Below are 25,914 nucleotides of genomic sequence, written 5' to 3'. Positions count from 1 at the left end.
AGATAGATAGATAGATAGATAGATAGATAGATAGATAGATAGATAGAGGACACAGATGTAAGTTAGTATGAAGGAATGATATCTAAAAAATTACATTAAGGGGTGAAAGAGGAATGTACTGGGAGGAAGGGAGAGGTAGAATGAGGTAAATTATCTCATATAAAAGAGGCAAGAAAAAACTTTTACAGTGGAAGGGAAGAAGGGAGAGGTGTAGGGGAGTAAATGAACCTTACTCCCATCAGAATTCGCTCAAAGAGGGAATAACACACACACACACACACACAGACACACACACACACACACTCAATTGGGTACAGAAATCTATCTTACCCTACAGGAAAGGATGAGAAGGGGATAAGAGAAGGGGGTTGGCGGCTATGACAGAAGGGAGGGCAGACTGGGAGAGGAGGTACTCAGAAGCAAAACATTTTTGAGGAGGGATAGGGTGAAAGGAGAGAGGGAACAGAACAAATTGGGGGGATAGGATGGAGGGAAATACAGTTAGCAAGAGTAACTGTGAAAAAAATTTGAAGCAAATTTCTCTGATAAAGACCTCATTTCTCAAACATGTAGAGAACTGAGTCAAATTTATAAAAATAAGAGCCATTCTCTAATTGATAAATGATCAAAAGATATGAACAGTTTTCAGATGTAGTAATCAAAGCTATCTATATTCATTTGAAAAAAATGCTCTAACTCACTACTGACTGGAGAAATGCAAATCAAAGCAATTCTGAGGTACTACCTCATACCTATTAGATTGGCTAACAGGACAGAAAAGGAAAATGACAAATGGATAGAGGGGATATTAAAGGAGTGCTGGTGGAGTTGTGAACCGATTCAACCATTCTGGAGAACAATCTGTAACTATGTCCAAAGGACTATAAAACCCTGCATACCCTTTGACCTAGCAATACTACTACTAAGTCTGTATCCCAAAAGAGATAAAAAAATTAAAAGGAAAAGGACATATACGTACAAAAATATTTATAGCAGCTCTCTTCTAGAGGCAAAGAACTGGAAATTGAAGGGATGTCCATCAACTGGGGAATGGCTGAACAAGTTGTGGTATATGATTATGATGTAATACTATTATACTATAAGAAATGATGAGCAGGATGCTCTTGGAAAAACCTGAAAGATTTGCATGGGCTGATACAAAGTGAAATGTACAAATGTACAAAATAACAGCAATACTGTAAGACAATCTGTTGTGAATGGCTTAGCTATTTCAGCAACACAATGATCCAAGACATCTCTGAAGGATTTATGAAGAAAAGTGCTATCTACCCATTCCCAGAGAAAGATCTGATGGTATCTAAATACAAATTGAAACATACTTTATTTTAAACTTTCTTTATTCTCGAGTCTGTTTTGTCTATGTTTCTTTCATAACATGACTCTTATGGGTCTGTCTTGCATGACTACATATGTATAACATATCAAACTGCTTGCCTTCTCAGTGGGGGGGGGGAAGGATGGAAGAGAATTTGGAACTCAAAGTTTTAAAAATGAATGTTAAAAATTGTTTTTAGGGGCAGCCAGGTAGCACAGCGAGTAAGAGCACCAGCCCCAGAGTCAGGATGACCTGGGATCGAATCTGGGCTCAGACACTTAGCACCCACCCAGAAACACCTGGCTGTGTAACCTTGAGCAAGTTACTTAACCCCAATTGCTTAGGGGTGGCCAGGTGGAGCAGTAAGATCACTAGCCCCAGAGTCGGGATGACCTGGGATCAAATCCAGACTCTGATACTTAGTATCACACCCAGAAATAACTGGCCGTATAACCTTGAGCAAGTTACTTAACCCCAATTGCTTAAAAAAAAATTTGTTTTTACATGTAACTAGGGAAAAATAAAAATAAAATACTTAAAAATAAAAAAACTGTGATATTTCCATTGTCATAACCCGTGATCATAACCTATCATCCCACTTGCCTCTGTGCTTCACTCCCTTATGCCTGTTGTTAAACGTCATTAAGACAGCTATTCTTTCCACTTCTCATTACTTTTTCAGGCCTTCACATTTGCCCTGACATCACTTTCCTTCATTTACAAACTCAAACCAATAATTAGTCACTTAAATTCTTCGCTATCTTCTGCTCTTGGTCCACTTATACCAAAGTTGTATTGTCTCTCTTACCATGTTAAAACTTAGCCCTAAAGATATCTGGAAGAAGTGTAACAACCCTGCTGACTGGGGGCATAATTCGTGTTATCTAACCTCAAAGAGGCCCTCTGTGCAGGAACATAGTAATTTTATTTGTCCCTGATTTTCTCTCTCACTCCTCACAGAATGTATTCCAAACTTTCTCCCTACTTCCTCAAGCCCCCCTTATCTTCTTCCCCACCCTTTTTCAGCTAAGGATGTTGCATCTTTATAGAAAAAGATGAATGAATATAGTCCATTCAGTGTGAGCTGCCTCTTCTCCAGTTCTCATCTAAAAACCACTTGACATCATCTGCTCTCTTTTCTTTTCCTTTCTCCTAACCTCGGAAAAAGGAAGCTTTCGTTTCTGTGATCATGATTATGAACACTTCTTCTCTGATTTGTATGTGATTGCTATGAGGCAGCATAGGGTAGTACAGATTAAAATGTAACTGGGAAATGTTCAACAAATGAATAAAAAATTCAATACAACATTTAAAAAAAAGAAAAATAGGAGGCTTGTTCTACATGTTCACTTGATCCCATCCTCTCCCCAATATTCTCCAGCAGACTGCATCCTCAATCATCTCTCTCTCTAGAATTTAACATATCCTTATCAACTGGTTCTTTCCCTACTGCATTCCAAGGTTCTCAAGTCTCATCCATCTTTTAAAAAACTTCACCAGACCTCACAATCCCAACTATCATTTTGTATCATTTCTCCCTTTCTCAATCAAACTTGTTGAAAAAACTGTCTATAATCACTGCCTTTAATTCCTCTCCTCTCCTCTCATTTCTTTTTTTTTTTATTCTGGAAAACTTTTTATTGTAGGTGGAATGGGGCACAGCTGGACACAGTAAGTTAGATGATTCCAATTTTGTTGGCAACATAAAGTACTGTAGTCTGGAGCAAGACGGACATAGGCCTTCTTCTCTCCATCAGGCCGGATCAGTGTGTTGACCTTGGCCACATCGATGTCATACAGCTTCTTTACGGCCTGCTTGATCTGATGCTTGTTGGCCTTGACGTCCACAATGAAGACCAGGGTGTTGTCCTCAATCTTCTTCATAGCAGACTCGGTGGTCAAGGGAAACTTAATGATGGCATAGTGATCGAGCTTGTTTCTCTGAGGGGCACCTTTCTGAAGGTATTTGGGCTGCCTTCTTAATCTCAGCGTCTTGGGTCGCCGGAAGGTGGGGGATGTTTGGATTTTCTTCTTTTTGTGGCTATAGACACCCTTCAGCACCGCCTTCTTGGCCTTCAAAGCCTTGGACTTGGCTTCTGTCTTGGGGGGGACGACTTCCTTCTTCGCTTTTGGCGCCATCTTGGGGGAAAGGGTCTCCTCTTATTTCTTAAGCCCTTGCAATATAGTTTCCAACTTCCATCACTCAACTCTCTCCAAAGTTACTACAAAAGTTACTGTCTCAATTCCCAGTTCTGACCACGTTTTCTCATTCACAATACTATTGAGCACCCTGTCTTCCTGGATACTTTCTACTCTGAGTTTTCATGACACTAATCTTTTCTGATTTTTCTTCTTTGGCTACTCCTTCCCAGGCTCCTTTGTGGGCTCATTATTCACAAGACACACCTACAATGTTCTCTCTTGGGTCTTCTATTCTCCTTCTATTGTTAATTTCATCAAACCCAGCTCCCATGGGAGCTATGTAGATGATTTCGCCATATCTGTATCCAGGATCTCTCCTTAGCTTTGCCAACTGTCTAACAACAAAATTAATTTTCTGGAGACATATTAAATTGAACATGTCCAAATCTGAACTCATTATCTTTCCCAAATAAACTCTCTCTTTGTCAGACTTCTCTATTTCTGCAGAAGGTACCATCACTCTCCCAGTGTCTCAAGTTCAAAATCATTATCCTAGACTTCTCATTTTATGTGACAATCACTTGTCAAAATTTATATTTCCCACCTTCACGTTATTCTCTTGTATTTGATCCTTTGTCTCCACTTATACAGCTACTACCTTATTTCAGGCTTTTATTACCTTGAAATCCTCAATGGTCTCAAGTCTCTCATACAACTATCTATCATACAACTGCTAGTGCCCTCCTTTCCCAAACTACTTGTATTTTGTATATACCTATTTTGTATACATTTGTACTTATTAACTTTATATTTATGCTGTATATATTTTATATCTACTTCTTGACTTTCCCATTAGTGTATAAGTTCACTGCAAGATGGTTTCATTCTTTGTACCTGTAGCCCCAGCACTTAGAACAGAGTATGGCACACAGTAGGCACTTAAATCTTCTTTAGTGAAAAGAATTGATAAATATTGCTTTTCTCACAGTTCATAAATGGTTCCTAGAAGCACTCATGTGATAGGGACCCCGTCTGTTCCCTTTCCTTAGTCTAAAAGGAATATGCCCAAAGTCATAGGAAGGGGAGGATAGACTGGCTTTTTATACAACAGAACCTCCAGGTAATCTGTATCACTACTTACTATCCCTTAGTTTTATGAAATTCTACCTGCTGTTTAATGTAAAACTTTTTAGTTGTAATGTAAACTATTTTTTCTTATTCTGTCCAACACACGGTCGATATCTTCTTTTTAAGAAATTCTTCAAATACTTTATAGTGATAAATGAGTCAACTTTCAGATTGCTGTATAATGCAATCATTTTTCTTCATTGGCCTTAATGTTATAATTCACCAAAAAGTTTTCATAGATTTCCTCTAGTGCCAGTTGTAATCTTAATGTGCACTACAAAAATTAAGTTTCGGATTAGACACAAAATATTATTTAAAAAAAAGAAGGAAATGTTGAATCAAATTTGTCATAGAATTTATATAATTAGGGATCTTCCTTATTATCACATAACAGTTACATTTATATAACACTTTAAGACATGTAAAATGCTTTTAAAATGTCCTGTTCCTATTTGATCCCCCACATCCCTGAAAGGTCGGTTACACAGTTATACTGTTATTCCCTTTTTATATGTTGTCATTTATCTTTTGTTCTCATACAGGATCAATGCACATGAATTAGATCTGAGTGCCCCAGAACAAGACCTGAGAAAGACCATCTTACACAGGAGAAACCTGAGGTTATCAGAGATGTCAAACAGCTACATAAGTGTGAGGTTTCACGTTTCATTTAAAATACCAAAACATTCTTTTGAGAGATGTTTAGTTTTCTTCTGCCTAAACCAACTATCCAGGGCATAGCAGTGTGATAAAATACCTAGCACAGAGTAAGCGCTTGCTGATAAATGTTTGTGGATTGACTGATTATTACATATTATTTCCCTGCATGTACTCCCTAGTCAAACCGTCCTGCTAGTTGATTAATTTGTGCTTTGGCACAAGTGGCTCTCCATGTTTAGAATGCACTACTACCTTGCCGATAAATCTTGAAATCCTTAGCTTCCTTCAAAGCATTATGAGGCCTTTCCTGAGAGGTTAGAAGCATTCTCTCCCCATCTTGAAATTAACTTATATTATGTTTCATTTACATGCTATATTCCCCCAGCTAAATGCTAGCTGCCATCAGAGGACCTCGGTTCTAATGTGACCTCTGTCCTCTGTGGGATCTCTGGGAAGTCACTCATCCTCTCTGAGTTTCAGTTTCCTCCTTGGTAAATTTAGGGAGTTGGACTAAATAGTCCAACTGTCTAGTCTAGACAAAGTCCCTTCTAGCTCTAAATTTATGGTATCATCCTTGGGAGCAAGAAATGCTACTTTTACTTTTTCTTTGTGTCTCGAGCTCCTAGCATAACAGGTAATTAATGTTTGTTTAACTGAATCATGGTAAATATAATTTGATTTTAACAAGTTTTATTCAATTTACACAACATACTCTAACTTTAATTTTTTCATTTTAACAGGTACACATTTATTGTTTAATAATATTTTGTTTTTAAAAAATGGGGAGAGGTGGTTGTCTCCCAATACAGATTTACAACTGGTTTGAAAGTCCAAGAGAACCACGTAGGGCATTGGAAGGCTGGATAGGGGAGGAGCCAAGATGGCAGCATAGAAGCAGGAAGACTCCCTGCTCTCCCCCCATAACCACCTCAAATACCTATGAAAAATGACTCTAAACAAACCTTAGGGCTACAGAACCCACAAAGTGACAGAGAGAAACAAACCTCCCACTGAAGACAGCCTGGCATACAGGCAGGAAGGGTCGATCACAACTAGCTGGGAGACAAGCCCAGCCCCAGGTGAGTCCAAGGTTTTAGCTCCAGGGTGGCCTGACCAGCCCCAGATGGAAGGACATCAGGAGAGTGTATCATCAGCAGCTGTGGCAGTTTCCAGAATTATCAACCCATAAATGCCAAAGACAAAGTGAGAGGTCAGTGGACTTTGGCAACAGGAGGTGTGGGAGTGCAGTCCAGCCTCTGCCCCATGGCAAGAAGTGGCTCAGGATCCCCTTGATCACTTGAAACTACTTGTGTCTCCACATCCAGAGCTTGAAGTAATCTCAAGCCTTCCCAAGGCAGGAAAAAAATCGTTTGGGACTACATCTTCCAGAAACCCAAATCACCAGACTCCGAACTCTTCTCCACATCTGCAGGGGTCTGTCTTAAAAAGATGGGGAAAGTGGGGCACAGCTAGGTAGCACAGTGAATAGAGCACTGGCCCTGGAGTCAAGAGGACCTGAGTTCAAATCTGGCTTCAGACACTTAACACAAAAACTAGCCATGTGACCTTGGGCAAGTGACTTAACCCCAACTGCCCTCCAAAAAGCAACCCCCCCCCAAAAAATAACATGGGGAAAGGAGGAAATCATCTCCCTTCCCTCCTACTCTTGTCTAACAAGCTGGGCAAAAGCTGTCTAGTTTACTGCTTCATTAGGCTGAACAACAGAAGTTTAATAGTCTGCCATGCCATCATTCATGGCTGTCACTCATTCCCCTGCCCTTTCCATATACCCTGCCATGTGACTCCATTACAGATTTCAATCTCTCTGGAGCCCTCACTCCTGCAGGTGACTTCTTTTTTTGTCCTTCCCTGAGTTACTCTATCACACTCTCCACAGGGACTGTTCCAAACCTTTTCTTCTCAAGCTACCTATACTATCTTTTCTTCTTCCCTCTCAGTGATCTTGCCTCATACTTCAACAAAAACAAATCAATTTCCCTCTCCTTTTCAATTTCACACTAACAATTACCTCGGCATCACCCTCCATCTTCTTTCCTCCAATCTTGGGAAATGAGATAGCCCTTGCTTTTGCCAACATCAACCCTTCCATTTCTGCCTTTGATGTCATTTTCTCTGGGAATTCTCCTCTGAGATCCTCTTCTTCCCAAAGCTTTGAGACTCTTGAGCTTATGTCTCACATCTCCAACTAACTTCTTGATATCCCAACTTGGATATCCCATAGACATCTCAAATTCACTGTTCCCACAGAACTCATCCTTTTCTCTCAACTTAGTCCTCCTTCCAAATTGCCTGTTTTTGCTGAGGACACTCACATTTTTCAATCTTAGTCACAACCTCAAAGTCATCCTTGTCTCCTCACTATCACCACATATAGTCAATCAGGTGTCAAATTTTGTGAATTTTGCTACTTCAACATTTCTTATATCTAATCCCTTACTTTCTACTAAAACTAGAATGTCCCTAATTCAGGCTTTCCTCACTCCTTGTCTGAATTCCAGTAGCCTCCTAAATGGTCTTCCTACATCCAGTCTCTCTCATCTCTTATCCATCTTCCACATAGCCAACAAATGGATAATTCTTAAGTTTAAGCCATATCGTATCACTCCCCTTCCCAAAAAACTTCATGGTTCTCTATCTCTTCTATGATAAAATACAAATTCCTCTATTTGGCACTTAAAGGACCTCACAACTTAACTCAATCCTATCTTTCACATGGTATAGTCCATCCAAACTGACTTGCTTACATTCCATATCATTTCTCCATAATTTTGTACAGTCTGTCCCCCGTGCCTAGAAATGTTTCCTTCATCGATGTGACCTCTTCAAAACCCATCTACCTTCAAGACTCAGCTCAACTGCCACCTCCTTCACGAGACCTTCTCAAAACCCATCTACCTTCAAGATTCAGCTCAACTGCCACCTCCTTCATGGGACCTTCTCAGTTGCCTCCAGTTGTTAATGCACCCCCATCCCATCACGGTTTTTAAATTTTTCTATATCTGGTATTTTGTCATAATAATAATAGCTAACATTTATGTAATAGCTACTATATGTGAGGCATTCTGCTAAACATTTTTTACAAACATTTTCTCATCATCTTATTGCCACAACAACCCCATGAGGTAGGTACTGTTATTTAGATAATTTTACAGTTGAGGAAACTGAGGCAAACAGATTAAGTGACTTACTAAGAGTCACACAGTGAGTAGGAATCTTATGTTATGATTTGGAATTTTTGAAAAATGAACTTTCCAAAAGGCAGAACTAAAAGTAAACATGGGTTTCTTCCTCTCATCTTCGCTAAAAAAAAGTGAAAGTTCTATTGCTACTACCATGTTTCCCCGATAATAAGACACTGTCATTTTTTTTTTTTGGACAGAAAAACACCAGAGGGCTTATTTTCAGGGGAGGGCTTATTTTAATGAACACTGACAGCAATTTTAATAAACAGGTAAATGTGAACAAAAAAATGTACCTTTATTCAATAATGAATTCAATAAAGAACAGGATGACGCGCTCACTGCTGCAGCTCTGATTGGATGCAGCTCGGAGCGCGGCGTGCGTTTCACGGGGGGGGGACGGTGCATACAGAGGGTATCGTAATGTAGCGTGTAGCGCAGGGGATCACCTTCACTACAGTAGCAATCTCAATAGGGCTTATTTTTGGGATAGGTCTTATTATCGGGGAAACACGGTATGTAGGACAAGGTTGGGCTGTTGGAATATATGGCCTCATTCAATCTTTCCTCCCTTTCTCCACCATGAATTCAGAGAAAGCTCTCAGAAAGAGTGGGGTAGAAGTCATTGATTAAGTAGCAGAAATTGTCCAGAGGAGAGAAAAAAAAAAGTGTGGCTGTACCTGGCCAGAAATGGCCACATTCCAAAGGTGGGGGCCAAAGGAAGGATAAGCCCTTTTCTCCCTTTAATTTTACCTCATATCTAAAGCATACACCCAAATAAGCACTAAAGGCTGTACTGGGGATACTTTGAAAAGGGGCAGCTGGGCCTTTCCCTAAAGAGGCATTCTGGTGTGCCTAGCAAAGACCAGGTACAGAAGAATGGGCAGGGGAGGTTAAAATTTCAACTTTATTAGGAGTGGTAGGGCATTGCTGCTTGGGAGTATATTAAAGTCAACATTGCTGGTTTTGTTTTCTCTGTAGAAAGAGTGCAAGGGAATCGAGATTTCATATCTTGCCCAGCAGTGACTCTGCTGATTCATACGTCTCACTATATAATAACCTTTCTTGGTTCAAGTCAAATATGTGAGAGCTTAGGGGCTGGTTTCTGGCCATGTATGACTCAGAGGTAAAGGACTCAGATTCTGAGATAAGAGTCTCCCTAATGGCTGCTGAGCTAGAAGAACTCATCAATCAGTCAATAAACATTTATTAAATGCCTCCTATGTGCCAGGCACTGTGCTAAGTGTTGGGGTTATAAAAGATAGTTCCACGACTGGACTTTTTAAAAAAGAAGATAGCTAAAGCCCTTGACTGTGATTTTCTAGGTGGCATATTATAGCTCCAGTGAGGTAAGACAGGTCCTTACAAGGTATCAGGACAACTATACTATTAGTCTCCACATGGATCACAGGTGCAAGTAGGTACAATTACATGAGGGCCCCCTCGCTACTTTTGCTTCTTTTGGGTTGATCTTAAGCAAAAGGGTATCTTGAAGAAAGTAGGAGTTTAAAAGATCCTATAAATGATCTGAGCTGACTAGTGATAAGGAAGGACTGGCAATCAGCACTCCAGCACTTTTACAGAATGGCCATCAACAAGAAGAGAAATAGCACAAATCTGGTCATGTTACCAATAGACGACCGTTCAGACAGTTCTGAGCTAAAGTGAGATGTAAAATGCCTAATTAGGAGTTTTACAAATGGCTTTGGTTTTGTTACATGTGTATTTTATTAATTTCAATTTTACTTTACTAAAATATACATAGGTGAATGAAAAACTCTTTTCAATTTATACTAAGGAGATAGCCTAGAATCTTAATAAAATGAGAGACACTATTTATGGGTTATCACAAAATTTACATCCCTAGACAGAAACCCAGGTTGTGGTTCTACTAAAAAAAAGCTGGTAATGGAGGGATCTAGGCAGATGTCATACATACCTATGCAAAGAGACTCAGGAAATACAGTAAGTCAGGTCTTACTTGGGCCTTGAGAATTGTTTGATCAATTAGTTCATGATATAGAGAATCATCTGGTGGCTCACTCAACCCTAATTGCTATTTCGTGAAAGCCTATTAGTGCCAATGTTAAAAAAACAAGTCCTGCTTTGGATAGCAGCACCTCACCATTTTACCTATGTATAATATAAAGTTCTGTAATATAATTCCATTTCCTCTGATTTTAGTCCCCTGCAAGGTATGAAGGAGAAAATCAAAAGTTATCCTATTAAAAAAAAAGTCCCTAGTGTTATGTGGAAAAGACCACTAGACTTAGAAATGGAAGAACTGAGTTTCAATACTGGACTCCTGCCACATACTAATGGAGTGATGTTATCATTCATTTCTCTTGAGCCTCAGTTTCCTCATGTGTAAAATGAAAAGGTTAGATTAAACACCTTTTTAGGTCTGTGCTATTTTGTGAAAAAAGGAACAAAGGTGAAGAATAACACATAGTTCTAAAATAGTAACATGATGCAGATCCTAGTGGTCTGTGATTAAATAACCCTAAGAAGTTTCACTGGATGAAATCTTGGATTAACTGCTGGTTGAATTCAGCTTTCTAAATCCTTTTTCAGTGATTCCAGAGCAGAGAGGATCTAAATGTCAATGTGTTGCTTTATTTTAGATTATGTACTTTAGCCAGAAAAGAAATGAAATTTGATGATTTACTTTCTCAAACAAATAGAATCATCTGTTTAGACTTTTATACATATTTTATACATATTTTAAATATTAAACATTCAGCTCAGGATTAAATTACAAGTAATTAAGTAATCTATGTTAAAAAGGAAAAAGAAGTATCATGGACAAATCAAATGACTAAAATGAGGTTTGGGGTTATATGCTTATTAGTTTTAATCTCCTTTATCCATCAAAGTTTTTTTGAACCTACCTGCTAAAAATAAATTATAAGATTTAAGTTTTACCTTCTTAAGTGAAGAATTTTTTTTAATAGGAAAATAAGAGAGACAAAATGAGGAACAAAGAACATAGAAAATCCATTAAGTAAATTCCAATTTGGTTGTATATTTGTATTCATAAAAAAATTTAAATCTTCCAATTCAAACATGGAATTCCTATTATATTTTAAAATAGGAGAAATTCCTGAAGACAAAAAGTAAAAAGCGTTTAAAAAAAAACATTGAACAAATGTTCAGTTAAATAAATGACACAGGATCACAGATACTTATAGCTTCAATATTTAGTAAATGTATAGCCTCAGGCTTGTCATCAAGTCATTTAACATCCCAGCGTCGTTTCATAATCTTAACAAGGACAATGTTTGCGCTACCTACTTTACACAGCTGCTAACCTTAAAGTACTATCCAAATAACTATTATTGATTACAGCTGGGTGAGACCTTAGTGGTCATCTATGTATGAATTTCTTCTACAAAGAATTTTTGGCATTCTGAATTTGAAGCATTTCTGAATAGATTCAATGCATTTTTTAAAATTCTCATCATATGGAAGCCTACTATTTCTCTCTCTCTCTCCCTTTTTGTTCTGTTTTTTTCTTTCTCATGGTTCCTCCCATTCATTCTAATTCTTCTTTACAACATGGCTAATGTGAAAATATGTTTAATAAGAATGTATTTATAGAGCCTATATCAGATTGCATGCTGTCTTGGGGAGGGGCAAGGGAAGGAAGGCAGAGAAAATTTAAAACTCAAAAGTTTATGGAAGTAAATTGTGCAAACTAAAAACAAATTAATTATTTTTTTAAAAATTCTCATCACAGTTAAAATATGCTTATGTTTAAAACTCAAGCAAAACATCAAACAGTACTTACCTCCTTTGCACTCTTAATTTTGCTAAGAAATGTGTGCAACTCCATTGTTTCAGCAAATAACGCTCTACATACTGCCTGGTAGTGGTTTGGCGCCTCTGACTGAGTTGGGAGATGGGCAGCACACAACTATGGAATAAAACAGTAAGATAATAAAAATGTTTTTATGTGATTTTTTTCCCTATACAATCAATCACATTTACTACAAATCAACAAATTAACAAGCATTTATTTATTAAGCACCTGCAAAGTTCTAGAATTACTGGCTAGTGCTGACTGGTGTTACAAAGACAGAAAAATGAAACAATCCTTGCTCTCAAAGAGCTTAATCTACCAGAGAAAATAACATGTATATATCTAAGTGTATACAAAATAAATGCAAAGTAGTTAAATACAAGTTATTTAGGGAAGGAGGGCACTAGCATTTGTGGTGGGTTGAGAAAAGGCTTCATGTTGAAGGTGAAGTCTGATTTTCACTGTGAAGGAAATAATGGATTCTATGAAGCAGGGATGAGGAAAGAGTATTTTCTGGAGAGGGAGAACTGTTAGTATCAAAGCCACAGAGATGAGGAGATAAAGTGTCATATTAGAGGAACAAAGTAAAGATTAGTTTGACTGGACTATGGGATTTGGGGAGAGGAGCAGTGTACAACTCGGCTACCAGGAAAGGTTATTTTAGCCACTAGATAAGGATGACTAACACGATAGAGGAAACGTCCCGTCATTGACTGAATCAGTCATTCCCTTGGGCCTATATATTTTTTTAAAAATTGTAAGCATTCAGCCTCCGGAGGCAAAATCATTTCACCTGTACCAGAAGGGAGCCAAAGCGCTTTACCCCTACCCCACCCCTCTGCCACCACCATGTCATCAGACCTAATGGACCAGTAAAGGGCAATGCATCCAACAGTGAAATACACCTAAGAACAAACATGGATGCAAGGAGACAGTCACCAGAGGCAGTTCCATGGGAAACAAATCCTTGAGGCAGAAAGGAGTGCTGTTTATAGAATAAAAAAGACACCAATCTTAAGGAACCCAGGTGAGCAGCCCATTCAACAGACTTATACCTCAAGGCAACGATATAAAGACTTTATTTTTTAAAAAATCTTCTATTCTCTGAAATGCCAGGAGATGAGTTACCCTTCTCTATCTGTGTATCCAGGAAGAGTGCCTCCCTATTGTACTTCAAGTGCACACTTCCAGTCTGTGGATCACTCCTAACAATGTCTCTACTTTTAAAAAACCAAGTCTACTGGATGATTGTTCATGGAGAGGCAGAACAATAAGGGCTAAGACGTTGTAGTGTTAGGAGTAAACATCAACAGGGTCACCCCTGGAATCTGAAGCTGCAATCAACAAACATTTATGCAGCACATACTACGAGCCAGGCATTGTGCTGAGCATGGAGCTTAGAAGCTCTGCTGTGAGTAGGGCTCCAGCACTACCAGGTCTCCTCCCTAGTCTGATTCCTCTGTATCAGTTGTTCCTTTCATGCTTCATTTGTACACTTACTATTTTTACTTTTTCCTACTTTTTAGGATCACATCATACTGAGCTCCCCCCCAATCTTTCTTTCAAAATACCCAACTATTAATGACAATCTTAGGCATACGTTTTACATTTCCATGTAGAAAAAGTAAACAGTTTGTCCTTATTGAGTCCCTTGTAATTGGTCTTTCAAGTTTACTTTATATTTCTTACATGGCTCCAAGGTATTTGAATTTTTTTTTAATTTTTAATTAAGGTACTTTACGTAGTACCTCAGAGTGGTTCTGATTTGCATTTCTCTAATGAATAGTGATTTAGAGCATTTTTTCATATGCTTATAGATATCTTTAATTTCTTCCTCTGAAAACTGCCTGTTCATTTCCTTTGACCATTTGTCAATTGGGGAATGACTTGTATTCTTATAGATTTGACTCAATTCTCTGTATATTTTAGAAATGAAGCCTTTATCAGAGACATAGGTTGTAAAGATTCTTTCCCAATTTTCCACTTCCCTCTTAATCTGGGTTACATTGGCTTTGTTTGTACAGAAGCTTTCAATTTCATGTAATCAAAATTATCCATTTTGCATTTTATAATGCTTTCTAATTCTTGTTTGGTCATAAAGTCTTCCCCTCTCCATAAATCCGATAGGTAAGACACTCCTTGCTTTCTGAGACTGCTTACAGTATCAGCCTTTATACCTAGTTCATGTACCCATTTAGACTTGATTTTGGTATATGGTGTTAGATAATGGTCTATGCCCAGTTTCTGCCATACTATATTCCAGTTTTCCCAGCAGTTTTTGTCAAGAAGTGAGTTCTTATCCCCAAAACTGGGATCTTCAGGTTTATCAAACAGTAGATTACTATAATCATTAACTGCTGAGTCTCATGGTCCCAGTCTATTCCATTGATCCACTGCTCTATTCCTCAGCCAGTACCAAGTAGTTTTGATGACTGCTGCTTTATAATACAGATTAAAATCTAGTCCACCTTCCCTAACATTTCTTTTCATTGATTTCCTTGATATTCTAGACCTCTTGTTCTTCCAAATGAATTTTGTTACTATTTTTTTCTAGTTCTATAAAGTAATTTTTTGGTAAATTGATTGGTATGGCACTAAATATGTAATTTAATTTAGGTAAAATTGTCATTTTTATTATATTAGCTCGACCCAGCCATGAGCAATTGATGTTTTTCCAATTAGTTAGATCTGACTTGATTTGTGTGTAAAGTGTTTTGTAGTTGTGTTCATATAGGTCCTCGGTTTGTTTAGGCAGGTAGATTCCCAAATATTTAATAATGTCTACAGTAACTTTAAATGGGATTTCTCTATCTCTTGCTGTTGGATTTCATTAGAAATATACAGGAATGCTGAGGATTTATGTGGGTTTATTTTATATCCTGTAACTTTGCCAAATTTATATATTGTCTCCAGTAGTTTTTTTACTTGATTTTCTAGGATTATCTAAGTATATCACCATACCATCTGCAAAGAGTGATAGCTTGGTCTCTTCTTTGCCTAATTTGATTTCTTTTTCTTCTCTAAATGCTACTGCTAACATTTCTAGTGCCAGATCGAATAAGAGGGGTGATAGTGGACACCCTTGTTTCATCCCTGATCTTACTGGAAATGCTTCTAGCTTTTCCCCATTACAAATAATACTTGCTAATGGCTTTAAATAGATGCTACCTATTATTTTAAGGAAGGCTCCATTTATTCCTATACTTTCTAGTGTTTTTAATAGGAATGGATGTTGCATTTTGTCAAAAGCCCTTTCTGCATCTATTGAGAAAATCATGTGGTTTCTGCAAGGTTTATTGTTGATATGATCAATCATACTGATGGTTTTCCTAGTATTAAACCATCCATGCATTCCTGGAATAAATCCTACCTGATCAAAGTGTATTATTCGTTTTTTCCTCTCTCTTTTTTTATTTTTTAGTTTATATCATTCATTTCCACAAGATTTTTAGTTACAAATTTTCTCCCCAATTTTCCCTACCCACCACCCCAAAACAGCTTTCCCAATGAATCCCCTCCCCCAATCTGTCCTACCCCATATCTTCTTGCATTCCCCCTTCGACTTTCCAGTAGGGCACGGTGGATCTTTATGCCCCAGTGCTAGTATATCTCATTTCCCAGTTACATGTAAAATATTAATAATAATATGCATACATATTATTAAACATTTGATTTTAAAACTTTGGATTCCAGATTCTTTCACATCCTCCCTTGTCACCCACCTTCACTGGAAAGATAGACAATTCAATATAGGTTGGACATGAGTAGCTACACAAAACATTTCCATAGTGAATATATTGTGGAAGACTGACTATATTTCCCTCTATCCTATCCCACCCCCCACTTGTTCTATTCCCTACTTTGATCCTGTCCCTTTTCAAAAGTGGGTGCTTCCAAGTTCCTTCCCCCCATCCTGCCCTCCTTTCCATTATTCTCCCCACTGTTCCCCTTCCCCTCTACTCCCCTATAGGGTGATAACCTATTTAGTGTGTATGTCATATCCTCCTGTAATGGGAATGCAAATTTGGAAGATCTTCCCTGCCCCTAGGCTAAAGTGCACCTGAAGCCTGGGGTGGGAGGCTTGTTTTTCAGTAGATACTTCTTGATTGGCCAGTGAGTCAATAAGGTTGTTACATTCTCTGAGCCAGGAGAAGGGTATATAAACCCTGATTTGAGGCTTTGTTTTGGGGCTCACTTTGAGAAGTGTTCTGTGATTTGATATGGATTCTGGGAAGCTGCTGTCCAGAGCCCCCCGGCTTTGAAAAACCCAGATGCTGAAACCTAGATGTTGATTGGGTATGGATGTAATGGTTGGACAGTTTGGAAATCTGTCTACTTGATCTGTCTCTCTGACTTGATAATTCTATCTGTACTTTGAAGTTCGGGGTGCTGACCTTTTTCCCCTGAACTAGGTGAATGATACATATCTGACTGATTAAAGTAAGCTTGTTAACCCATTTTGAGTTGCTTTCCTTTAACAAAGCAGATCCAAGAACCTGTGTGAGCAGCCACCCTGGGGACGCTGGGGTGTTTGCTGCTACACCTCCCTAAGCCAAATTCAATGAGAGTAAGGTTGACTCATTCCCTTTTGCCTTCCTGTTCCTCCCCTCCAGTGTAACAATTTTCCCTTGCCTCTTCTATATGAGATAATTTACCCCCATTCTGTCTCTCCTCATCTCCTCTCATTATATTCCTCTCTCACCTCTTATTTTCACCTTTTAAGTACCATCCCTTCCTATCCAACTGGTCCTGTGCCCTCTGTCTATGTATACCTGTAGACATATATACAAACACTCACATATGTATTCATATGCCGCTATGCCCTCCTACATACATACATACCCCTACCCTCTACATACACACACACACACACACATATATACACATACATTTCTATTCCCTTCAGCTATTCTCATACTGAGAAAAGTTTCATAAGTTACGATTATCATTTTTCAATGTAGGAATATAAGTAGTTCAGCTTTGATAAGTTCCTTATGATTTCTTTTCCCTGTTTACCTTCTCAACCTTCTCTTGCTTCTTGTATCTGAATGTCAAATTTTCTATTCAACTCTAGTTTTGTCATCAAGAATGCTTGAAAGTCTTCTATTCCACTGAATGACCATATTTTCCCCTGGAACATGATACTCAGTTTTGTTGGGTAGGTGATTCTTGGTTTTAATTCCAGTTCCTTTGCCCTCCAGAATATCATATTCCAAGCCCCTTCGATCCCTCAGTGTGGAAGCTCTGCCAGGTCCTGAGTTATTCTGATTGTGTTTCCACAATATCGAAATTGTTTCTTCCTGGCTGCTTGTAATATTTTTCCTTGATTTGGGAACTCCAGATCCAAGCAGCTTAAAGCAAAAGTGATTACCCCTCAGGCTAGTCGCTTGGTCCCCCTACACTCTGCAGGCCAGGAGCTGAAGCTGCCATGTGGCAGCAGCCAAGGTGCCTCAGCGGCTTCTCGCATTGGGGGCAAAGGTCGAATCACACTCCGAATTCCCAGGTCCCAAAGTCCACACTGCACTGACCTCTCACTTTGTTCTTGGCATCTATGGGTTGATAATTCTGGAAACCGCCATAGCTGCTGGTGATCTGAAGTCCCTCCAGCCAGCAGCTGGTCAGGCTGCCTTGGAGCTAAGATCTCTGGCTCGAGCAGGGCTGGGATTGGCTCCCAGTGTCCTGCCCTGGCTGCTTGCTGCCGGCCTGCTGGGCTGTCCTCAGTGGGAGGTTAGCTTCTCTGTGTCATTTTGTGGGTTCGGTAGCTCCAAAATTTGTCTATAGTCACTTTTTACAAGAACTGGGGGATGTGGGAGATGGAGCTGTGAGGAAGTCCTGTTTCTCCTCTGCCATCTTGACTCTGTCATCCAAAGTGTATTATTCTTGTGACAAGTTGCTGTACTCTTGTTGCTAATATTTTATTTAAAATGTTTGCATCTATATTCATGAGGGAAATTGGTCTCTAATTTTCTTTCTCCGTTTTATCTCTTTTTGATTTAGGTATCAGTACCATATTTGTGCCACAAAATGCATTTGGTAGGACTCCACTAATTTTCGCAAATAGTTTGTAGAGTATTGGAATCAATTGTTCTTTAAATGTTTGATAGAATTTACTAGTAATCCCATCTGGCCCTGGAGATTTTTTCCTGGAGAGTTCACTGATGGCTTGTTCAATTTCTTTTTCTTAGATGGGGTTAAGTAATTTACTTCCTCTTCAGTGAATGTGGGCAAAATTTATATTTTTATAAATATTCATCCATTTCACTAAGATCATCGAATTTATGTGCATACAATTTAGCAATATTACTCCTAATTACTTTCTTAATTTCCTCTTCACTGGAGGTAGATTCACCCTTTTCATTTTTGATACGCATAATTTGTTTTTTTTTTCTTTTTTATCATATTGACTAAGGGTGTATCAATTTTATTTTTTTTCATGAACTAGCTCTTACTTTTATTTATTAATTCAATAATTTTCTTAATTTCAATTTTCTTAATTTCTCCTTTGGTTTTCATTATTTCTAATTTATTATTTAATTGAGGATTTTCAATTTGTTCTTTTTCTAGCTTTTTCAATTGCATGCCCAATTCATTGACCTCCCTTTTCTCTAATTTATTCATGTATGCATTCAGGGATATAAAACTTCCCCTAATGGGGCAGCCAGGTAGCACAGCAAGTAGGAGCACCGGCTCCAGTGTCGGGATGACCTGGGGATCGAATCCAGGCTCAGACACTTAGCACCCACCTAGAAACACCTGGCCGTGAAACCTTGAGCAAGTTACTTAACCCCAATTGCTTAGGGGTGGCCAGATGGCTCAGCAAATAAGAGCACCAGCTCCAGTGTCGGGATGACCTGGATCAAATCCAGGCTCAGATATTTAGCACCACACCCAGAAAAAACTGGCTGTGTAAGCTTGAGCAAGTTACTTAACCCCAACTGCTTTTAAAAAAAAACAAAAACAAAAAACTTCCCCTAAGAACTGCCTTTGCTCTGCATCCCACAAATTTTGGTTTTTGTCTCATTATTGTCATTTTCTTAAATGACATTACTGACTGTTTCTGTAATTTCTTGTTAGACCCTCTCATTCTTTAACATTAAATTGTTTAATTTCCAATTAGTTTTTAGTCTATCTTTCCATGGCCCTTTATTGCACATGATTTTTATTGCATCATGGTGTGATAATGATGCATTTAATACTTCTGCCTTTCTGCAGTGAATTGTGAGGTTTTTATGCCCTAGTACATGGTCAATTTTTTTGTATGTGCCATGTACCAATGAGGAGAAGGTATAGTCCTTTATAACCCCATTCAGTTTTCTCCAGAGATCTATCATATCTAGCCTCTCTAAAATTTTATTCACCTCCTTAACTTCTTTCTTGTTTATTTTGAGGTTAGATTTATCAAGTTCGGGGGGGGGGGGTTGAGGTCCCCCACTAGTATAGCTTGCTATCTATTTCTTCTAATTCCCTTAAGTTCTCTAGGAATTTGGATGCTATACCACTTGGTGCATATATGTTAATAATATTGCTTCATTCTCGATGGTGCCTTTCATTGGAATATGGTTTCCTTCCTTATCTCTTTTAATTAGATCTATTTTTGCTTTTGCTTTATCTGAGATAAGGATTGCTATCCCTGCCTATTTAACTGAAGCATAATATATTCTACTCCAGCCTTTTACCTTTACCCTGTGCATATCCTCTTGTTTCAAATGTGTTTCTTATAGAAAGCATATTGTACGATTATAGTTTTTAATCCATTTTGCTGTCCATCTTGTGATAGTAATGGCAATTAAAGATTCCCCTGTATTGGCTTGGTTTTCAAATTGATTGTATTAAAACCCAGAGTTTGTTAATCCCACCTGTGGGATGGGCTTGTTGATGTGAAAAGAAAGTCCTGAAGTGGGAGGAGCTGGTGATGTAGATTTGGAGAGACAAGAGAGAGGCGGAAGTTCTTTTTTGGAAGCAGCACCTCGTGGAGAGAGACTAGGAGAATTGCTAGTGGCCGCTTTGAATTGCCCTGGACTTTTGAGACCTGCCCCCTGAGCTGCCAAGGACTGAGGAGACATGGCTGTTTTGCTGGTACTTTGTCTGTCTGTTTTGATGTTATTTTGCCAGATTTGTCCACTGGTGAAAGACTGTCCTGTTGAAGAAGTCCTGGAACCTGGCATTTGGTTAAGAAGGCCTGAGACTGTCCTGCAGACAGAGAGTGAACACTGTCCACTGGTGAGGGACAGTACTGTTGTTGCAGGGGTCTGGAGACTGTCCGGCAGACAGAATGAATACTGTCCACTGGTGAAGGACAGTGCTGTTGTTGCAGGGGTCTGGGAGCCTTTCTGTTGGTTCAGAAGCCCTGAAGAAGGATTTTCTTGTTGTATGTTTACAGAAATCCTGGGAGAGGGCTTTGCTAATGTGTTCAGGGGTTCTAGGACTGTTCTACAGACAGAGGATAAATTCATGAAGGGACTGGCAATGTACCTTATGGCCTTGCTAAGCCTTGTCTCCCCAGGAACTAAGATTGCTGAGAACTTGCCTCGTGTCAAGATGAAGAAAAGACCTCCATTTGGGTATTAAGTGCTGTGTTTAAACTTGATGTAACTCTGGGGTAGATTCAATTGTGATCCAGGGGTGGGGAACTTTTGACCTTTTTGTGTTCTGTGGTTGAACAAATGAATGTAGTTTACTTATGTTTGGAAACTAATCTCCATTTGAGAAGAGGGGCTTTGTGGTGGACTTAATTAAGGTATAGCCTGGGGTGGAGAAGTATTTGGAACAGGGACTTTGTAATTGATTGAATGATTGGAAAATCCTGGGGTGGGGTAGTACTTGGAGATTATTTAATCACGCTTAGTAAATGCTGTATTTTGAATGATGTCATGTTTTGATCTTCTCTGTTCTGGGTTTGTTACTGAATAAAATAGAGAGCACCTATGCTGGTATTTTGAACCTGGGAAGTTGCCTTTGCTTGGTATTACATTACACATCTCCATTTTATGGGAGAGTTCATGCCATTCACAGTAATGATTACTATCTGTCTCTTTCCCTCCATCCTATTCCCCATCCTGTTTATGTTTTTGTTTCTTCCTTCTCCCTTCTCCTCAAGGGTTTTACTTTTGACTACTACCTCCCTCAGTATTCCCTCCCTGTGACCCCCACCTTCTTTACCTACCCTTACTATTTCCCTCCCTCTAACCCCCTTCTTTTTGTGCCCCCTTACCCCTCCTACACAATGGAGTTTTATACTTATCAGAGTATGTTATTCCCTTTTTGACCCCACACCAATGAGAGTAAATTTCATACACTGCTCTTCTCCCTCCTTCCTTTCCCTCTATTATAATGAGTTTTTATATCTTTTCACATTAGAACCTTAAACTTAATTGACTATGTTGATCCCTCTTTGAACCAGAACCAATGAGAATAATATTCAAATGATATTCATCTCCCTCTCTCCTTCCCTTCTTCTCTAGTATGACTTTATGCCTCTTCATATGGCATAATTTACCTTTTTCTGCCACATCTTTTCCTTTTATACCATTACTGTCCCTTTGAACCCCTTAATAAGGTTTTTTTTATCAGATTAGTTCATTTATACCCACACACTCTATCTATGTATATCCCTTTTATTTATTTTTTTTAAAAGCAATCGGGGTTAAGTAACTTGCTCAAGGTTACACGGCCAGGTGTTTCTGGGTGGGTGCTAAGTGTCTGAGCCCGGGATTTGATCTTCAGGTCGTTCTGACACTGGAGCCGGTGCTCCTACTCGCTGTGCTACCTGGCCACCCTGTATATCCCTTTTAAAGGTCGTGATAATCATACAAATTTCAATATTGACAGGTATCAGCTTCTCAAATAGGGATGTAAACAGTTTGTTCTTATTGCATCCCAAGTTATGTGCATGTGTGTGTGTGCGCGTGTTTTTCTTGTTTACATTTTTATGTCTTTCTTGAGTCTTGTAATTGAAGATCAAATTTTCCATTGAGCTCTGGCTTTTTCATCAGGAAAGTCTGGAAGTCCCTTATTTCATTAAATGACCATCTCCTTGCCTGAAAGATTATGCTCAGTTTTGCCAGGCAGTTGATCCTTGATTGCAGTCCTAGCTCTTTTGCCTTACAAAATATCAAATTCCAATACCTCCAATCTTTTAATGTAGAAGCTGTTAAGTCCTGTGTAATCCTGACTGTAGTTCCATGATATTTGAATTGTTTCTTTTTGGCTGCTTGCAGCATTTTCTGCTTAACCCTGTAATTCTAGAATTTAGCTACAATATTTTTTGGAGTTTTCAATTTGGGATATCTTTCAGGAGGAGTCTGGTGAACTCTTTTGATAACTATTTTACCTTCTGATTCTAGGACTTCAGGACAGTTTTCTTTGACAATCTCTTGGAGGATGTTGTCCAGGCTGCTTTTTCCATTGAAAAATGGAAATGTTGTCCAGGCTTTCTAATAGACCAATAATTCTTAGGTTATCTCTCCTGGATCTGTTCTCCAGGTCAGTTGTTTTTCCATTGTGGTATTTTATACTCTCTTCTAATTTTTCAATCTTCATGTTTTGATTGATTGACTCTTGGTCCATCATAGAGCCCTGAGCTTTGATATGACTGATTCTAATTTTTAGTGAATTATTTTCTTCAATTACTTTTTGAAGGTCCTTTTTTAGGGAGGCATTTTCTCCAGTTAGGTCACAAATTTTACTTTTTAAGGATTTGTTTTCTTCAGTGAGACTTTTTTCCAATTTGGTCACTGTAGATTTAAATTTATGTTCTACCTCTCTAATTTGGGTTTTAAAATCTTTCTTGAGCTCCTCCAAGAATGCTTTTTGGGTTTGAGACCAGGTCATATTTCCTTCTGTGGTCTCAGGTGTGAGTATAGAGTCCATGTTGTCCTCTGTATTTGGTTGTTCTTGCTCACTATAATAAGCTCTGATCGATTTTCTTGCCTTCCCCTTCTCAGCTTCCTTCCTTCCCATTGTAATTTCCTATTTTCTAATTTCTCAGCCTGGGAGCTAAGGGCCTGGTTGTTGACTTTGTGTGCTGTAGCCTCTGGGTGTCTAGAATGATGCCAAGGCCAGGATTCTCAGTGTTTCCCCTGAGTTACCCTGAGGCTCACAGAGTAACCAGTGGGGGAGGGGTGGTCTGGCCTCTTCAGATTTATGCCTCTATGCCCCTGGGCTACAGCTCAGGCAGGCTCAGCAGGTAGCAGCAGGCAGTGCTGGTGTCTTCAGATTCCCCAGGTAGGCTGTGGTCCACCTGGGCTTCTGTTGTTAGCGCTTGCTGGCTCCAACCCCTGGGCTTTGGGAGCTCTTGCTGGTCAGGTGAGGTGTGGCTTGTTGGGACCCCTCCTGCCTTTCTCTTCTGACTCTTTACTGCCTCAGTTACACCCTTTCTCTGTGGCTCCTAAGCCTGAGGCTATTTCCGCTATTTCAGGATTTTACTCTGGTGGGACATTTTCTAGGTCAGGGAGCAGAAATAGGAGCAGCTAGAGTTTACTTTGCCATTCTGTCCCCTGAAAAATCAGGCAGGTGATTTTTAAACTTCTAGGCTGTGGCTGATAGCCCCAGGAGAAGCTGCTGTCTCTGCTGAGAGCCCTGTGCTTTCTCTTTCTCTTACCCAGCTCCTAAGAATCCTCCTGTCCTGTGATGAGACACTGGTGAGATGACTGCGAATCGCCCTTGGGGTGGTTGAGTCTGCTAGCTGGGCCTCACTCTCTCTCTGCTGTAGCCTGCTCTCCAGTCCGGGCTGGTGCAACCCTCACATGCTCTGTGTTTCCCCTGCCCTGACCCATGAGGGCACATTCCTGGGCTGGATTCTGCCACCCTCTGTCTCCCAGTGGATTCTGACACTCTAAAATCTGTTCAGATTCACTTTTTAAAGTTTAGTGATGAGATTCTCTGAGGAGCTTAGAAAAGTTACTGCTTCCTTTCTGCCATCTTGGCTCCACCCCCCTACTTTTTTCTTTTAAAAATATTTATATTTAAATACATAGCTTTTATGTTGTAAAGTTATCTATAAATATTTAAAAGCTTTTAAAAAAACATTATTTTTTCTCAGTTGCATGTAAACAAATTTTAATATTCATTTTTTAAATTCTGAGTTCCAAATTCTCTTCCTCTTCCTCCCCTGTCCTTGAGCAATTTTATATAGATTATACATATGCAGTAATGCAAAACATTTCCATATTACCCATGCTGCAAAAGAAAATGCAGACCAAAAAAACCTAAGAATAATAAAAGTAAAAAAAAAAAGTATGCTTCAATCTGCATTCAGACCCCATCATTTCTTTCTTTAGAGGTAGATAGTATTTTTCATCATAAATCCTTTGGAATTGTTTTGGATCATTGTACTGCTCCGAACAGATAAGTCCTTCACAGTTAATTATTGCACAATGTTCCTGTTACTATGTAAAATGCTCTCCTGGTTCTGCTCACTTCATTTTGCATCAGTTCATATAAATCTTTCCAGGGTTTTCTGAAAGCATCTTGCTTGTCATTTTCCTTTTTTAAAAAAATCTCTTTGGGATATAGATCTAGTAGTGGTTATTACTGGGTCAAAGGGTATGCACAGTTTTGTAGTCATTTGGGAACAGTCCCAAATTTCTCTCCAGAATCGTTGAATCAGTTCACACCAGGAACTCCACTAATACAGTGCATAAGTATTCCTATTTTTCCACATCCTTTCTCACATCTCTCATTTTTCTTTTCTGTCTTATTAGACAAACTGATAGGTGTGAGGTGGTACCTAAGAGCTGTTTTATTTTGTATTTCTCTTACTTACTGGTAATAGTGATTTAGATAGCTTTGATTACTTCTTCTGAAGACTGCCTATTATGTCCTGTGACCATTTATCAACTGGGGAATGATTTATATTCTTATAAAAGTTGGCTCAATTTTTCCCCAATTTCTTGCTTCCTTTCTAATCTTGGCTGCACTGGTTTTATTTATTTTTTATTATTTTTATTTGATGTAATCAAAATTACTTATTTTACATCCTGTAATGTTCTATGTCTCATTTGGTCACAAATTCTTCCCTTATTCATAAATCTGAAAGAAAAAATATTCCATGTACCCCTAATTTTCTAAAAGGTCTTTCTTAAAATTTTACTTTATTAAATAGGCAAGCAAGCTGCACAATAAATACAATAGCTGAAAAAAAGATACAGGTTTTCAATAAAGTTTAACATAGGCTATTTAGGAAGTAATGGTTTCTCTGTGATTTATGTTCTATAGTTTTTACATTTGTAATAAGCCCTTTTCCACACTTTAGTAATGACATTATTTTAGTCAGAGCTCTCTTTAGTTGAAGAAGCATTATGACACACTCAATGGACAGATGGCCTAGGATCTAGGCAGATTTGGGATCAAATTCTACCTGTAACATTTAGTAGCTATGCAACCCTAAGCAAGTCATTTAACATCTCAGTGTTCCAGGTAGCCAGATTTAAGATAAAAATACCTGTAACATTTAGCAGCTATGCAACCCTAGGCAAATCATTTAACATCTCAGTGTTCCAGGCAACCAAGACTCTATGCCAATGAATCACAGAGATATGGTTCCCTATCCCCATCCCCATAATTATAAACCTAATCCCTGGTTTTGAAAGTGGTGGTGGCAGTAGTAGTAGTAGTAGTAGTAGTAGTAGTAGTAGTAGTAGTAGTAG

At 38.7% G+C, this 25,914-nt stretch overlaps 2 protein-coding genes across 3 annotated transcripts in view; both read right to left on the bottom strand.

Moving 5' to 3' along the window:
• SPIRE1 (spire type actin nucleation factor 1) overlaps positions 1 to 25,914 on the bottom strand; it is a 252,372-nt gene that overhangs the window by 94,964 nt on the left and 131,494 nt on the right. For both annotated transcript variants that reach the window (XM_069099610.1, XM_069099609.1), the window contains exon 4: positions 12,257 to 12,382. In XM_069099610.1, the coding sequence (XP_068955711.1) occupies positions 12,257 to 12,382 (126 nt within the window). The remainder of the gene's footprint in view (positions 1 to 12,256; positions 12,383 to 25,914) is intronic.
• On the bottom strand, positions 2,062 to 4,977 carry LOC138170020 (large ribosomal subunit protein uL23-like). The gene has a single exon (XM_069099490.1). The coding sequence runs from the start codon at positions 3,473 to 3,475 to the stop codon at positions 2,957 to 2,959; it is 519 nt and encodes a 172-aa protein (XP_068955591.1). The 5' UTR covers positions 3,476 to 4,977; the 3' UTR covers positions 2,062 to 2,956.

The sequence above is a fragment of the Petaurus breviceps genome, unplaced genomic scaffold (genome assembly GCF_028583685.1).
Source record: "Petaurus breviceps papuanus isolate PSGF00001 unplaced genomic scaffold, PetGlider_PUasm1.0 38, whole genome shotgun sequence".
Lineage (NCBI taxonomy): Eukaryota > Metazoa > Chordata > Mammalia > Diprotodontia > Petauridae > Petaurus > Petaurus breviceps.
The sequence above is the reverse complement of the archived record's forward strand: the minus strand, read 5'-3'. Positions and strand labels throughout refer to the sequence as shown.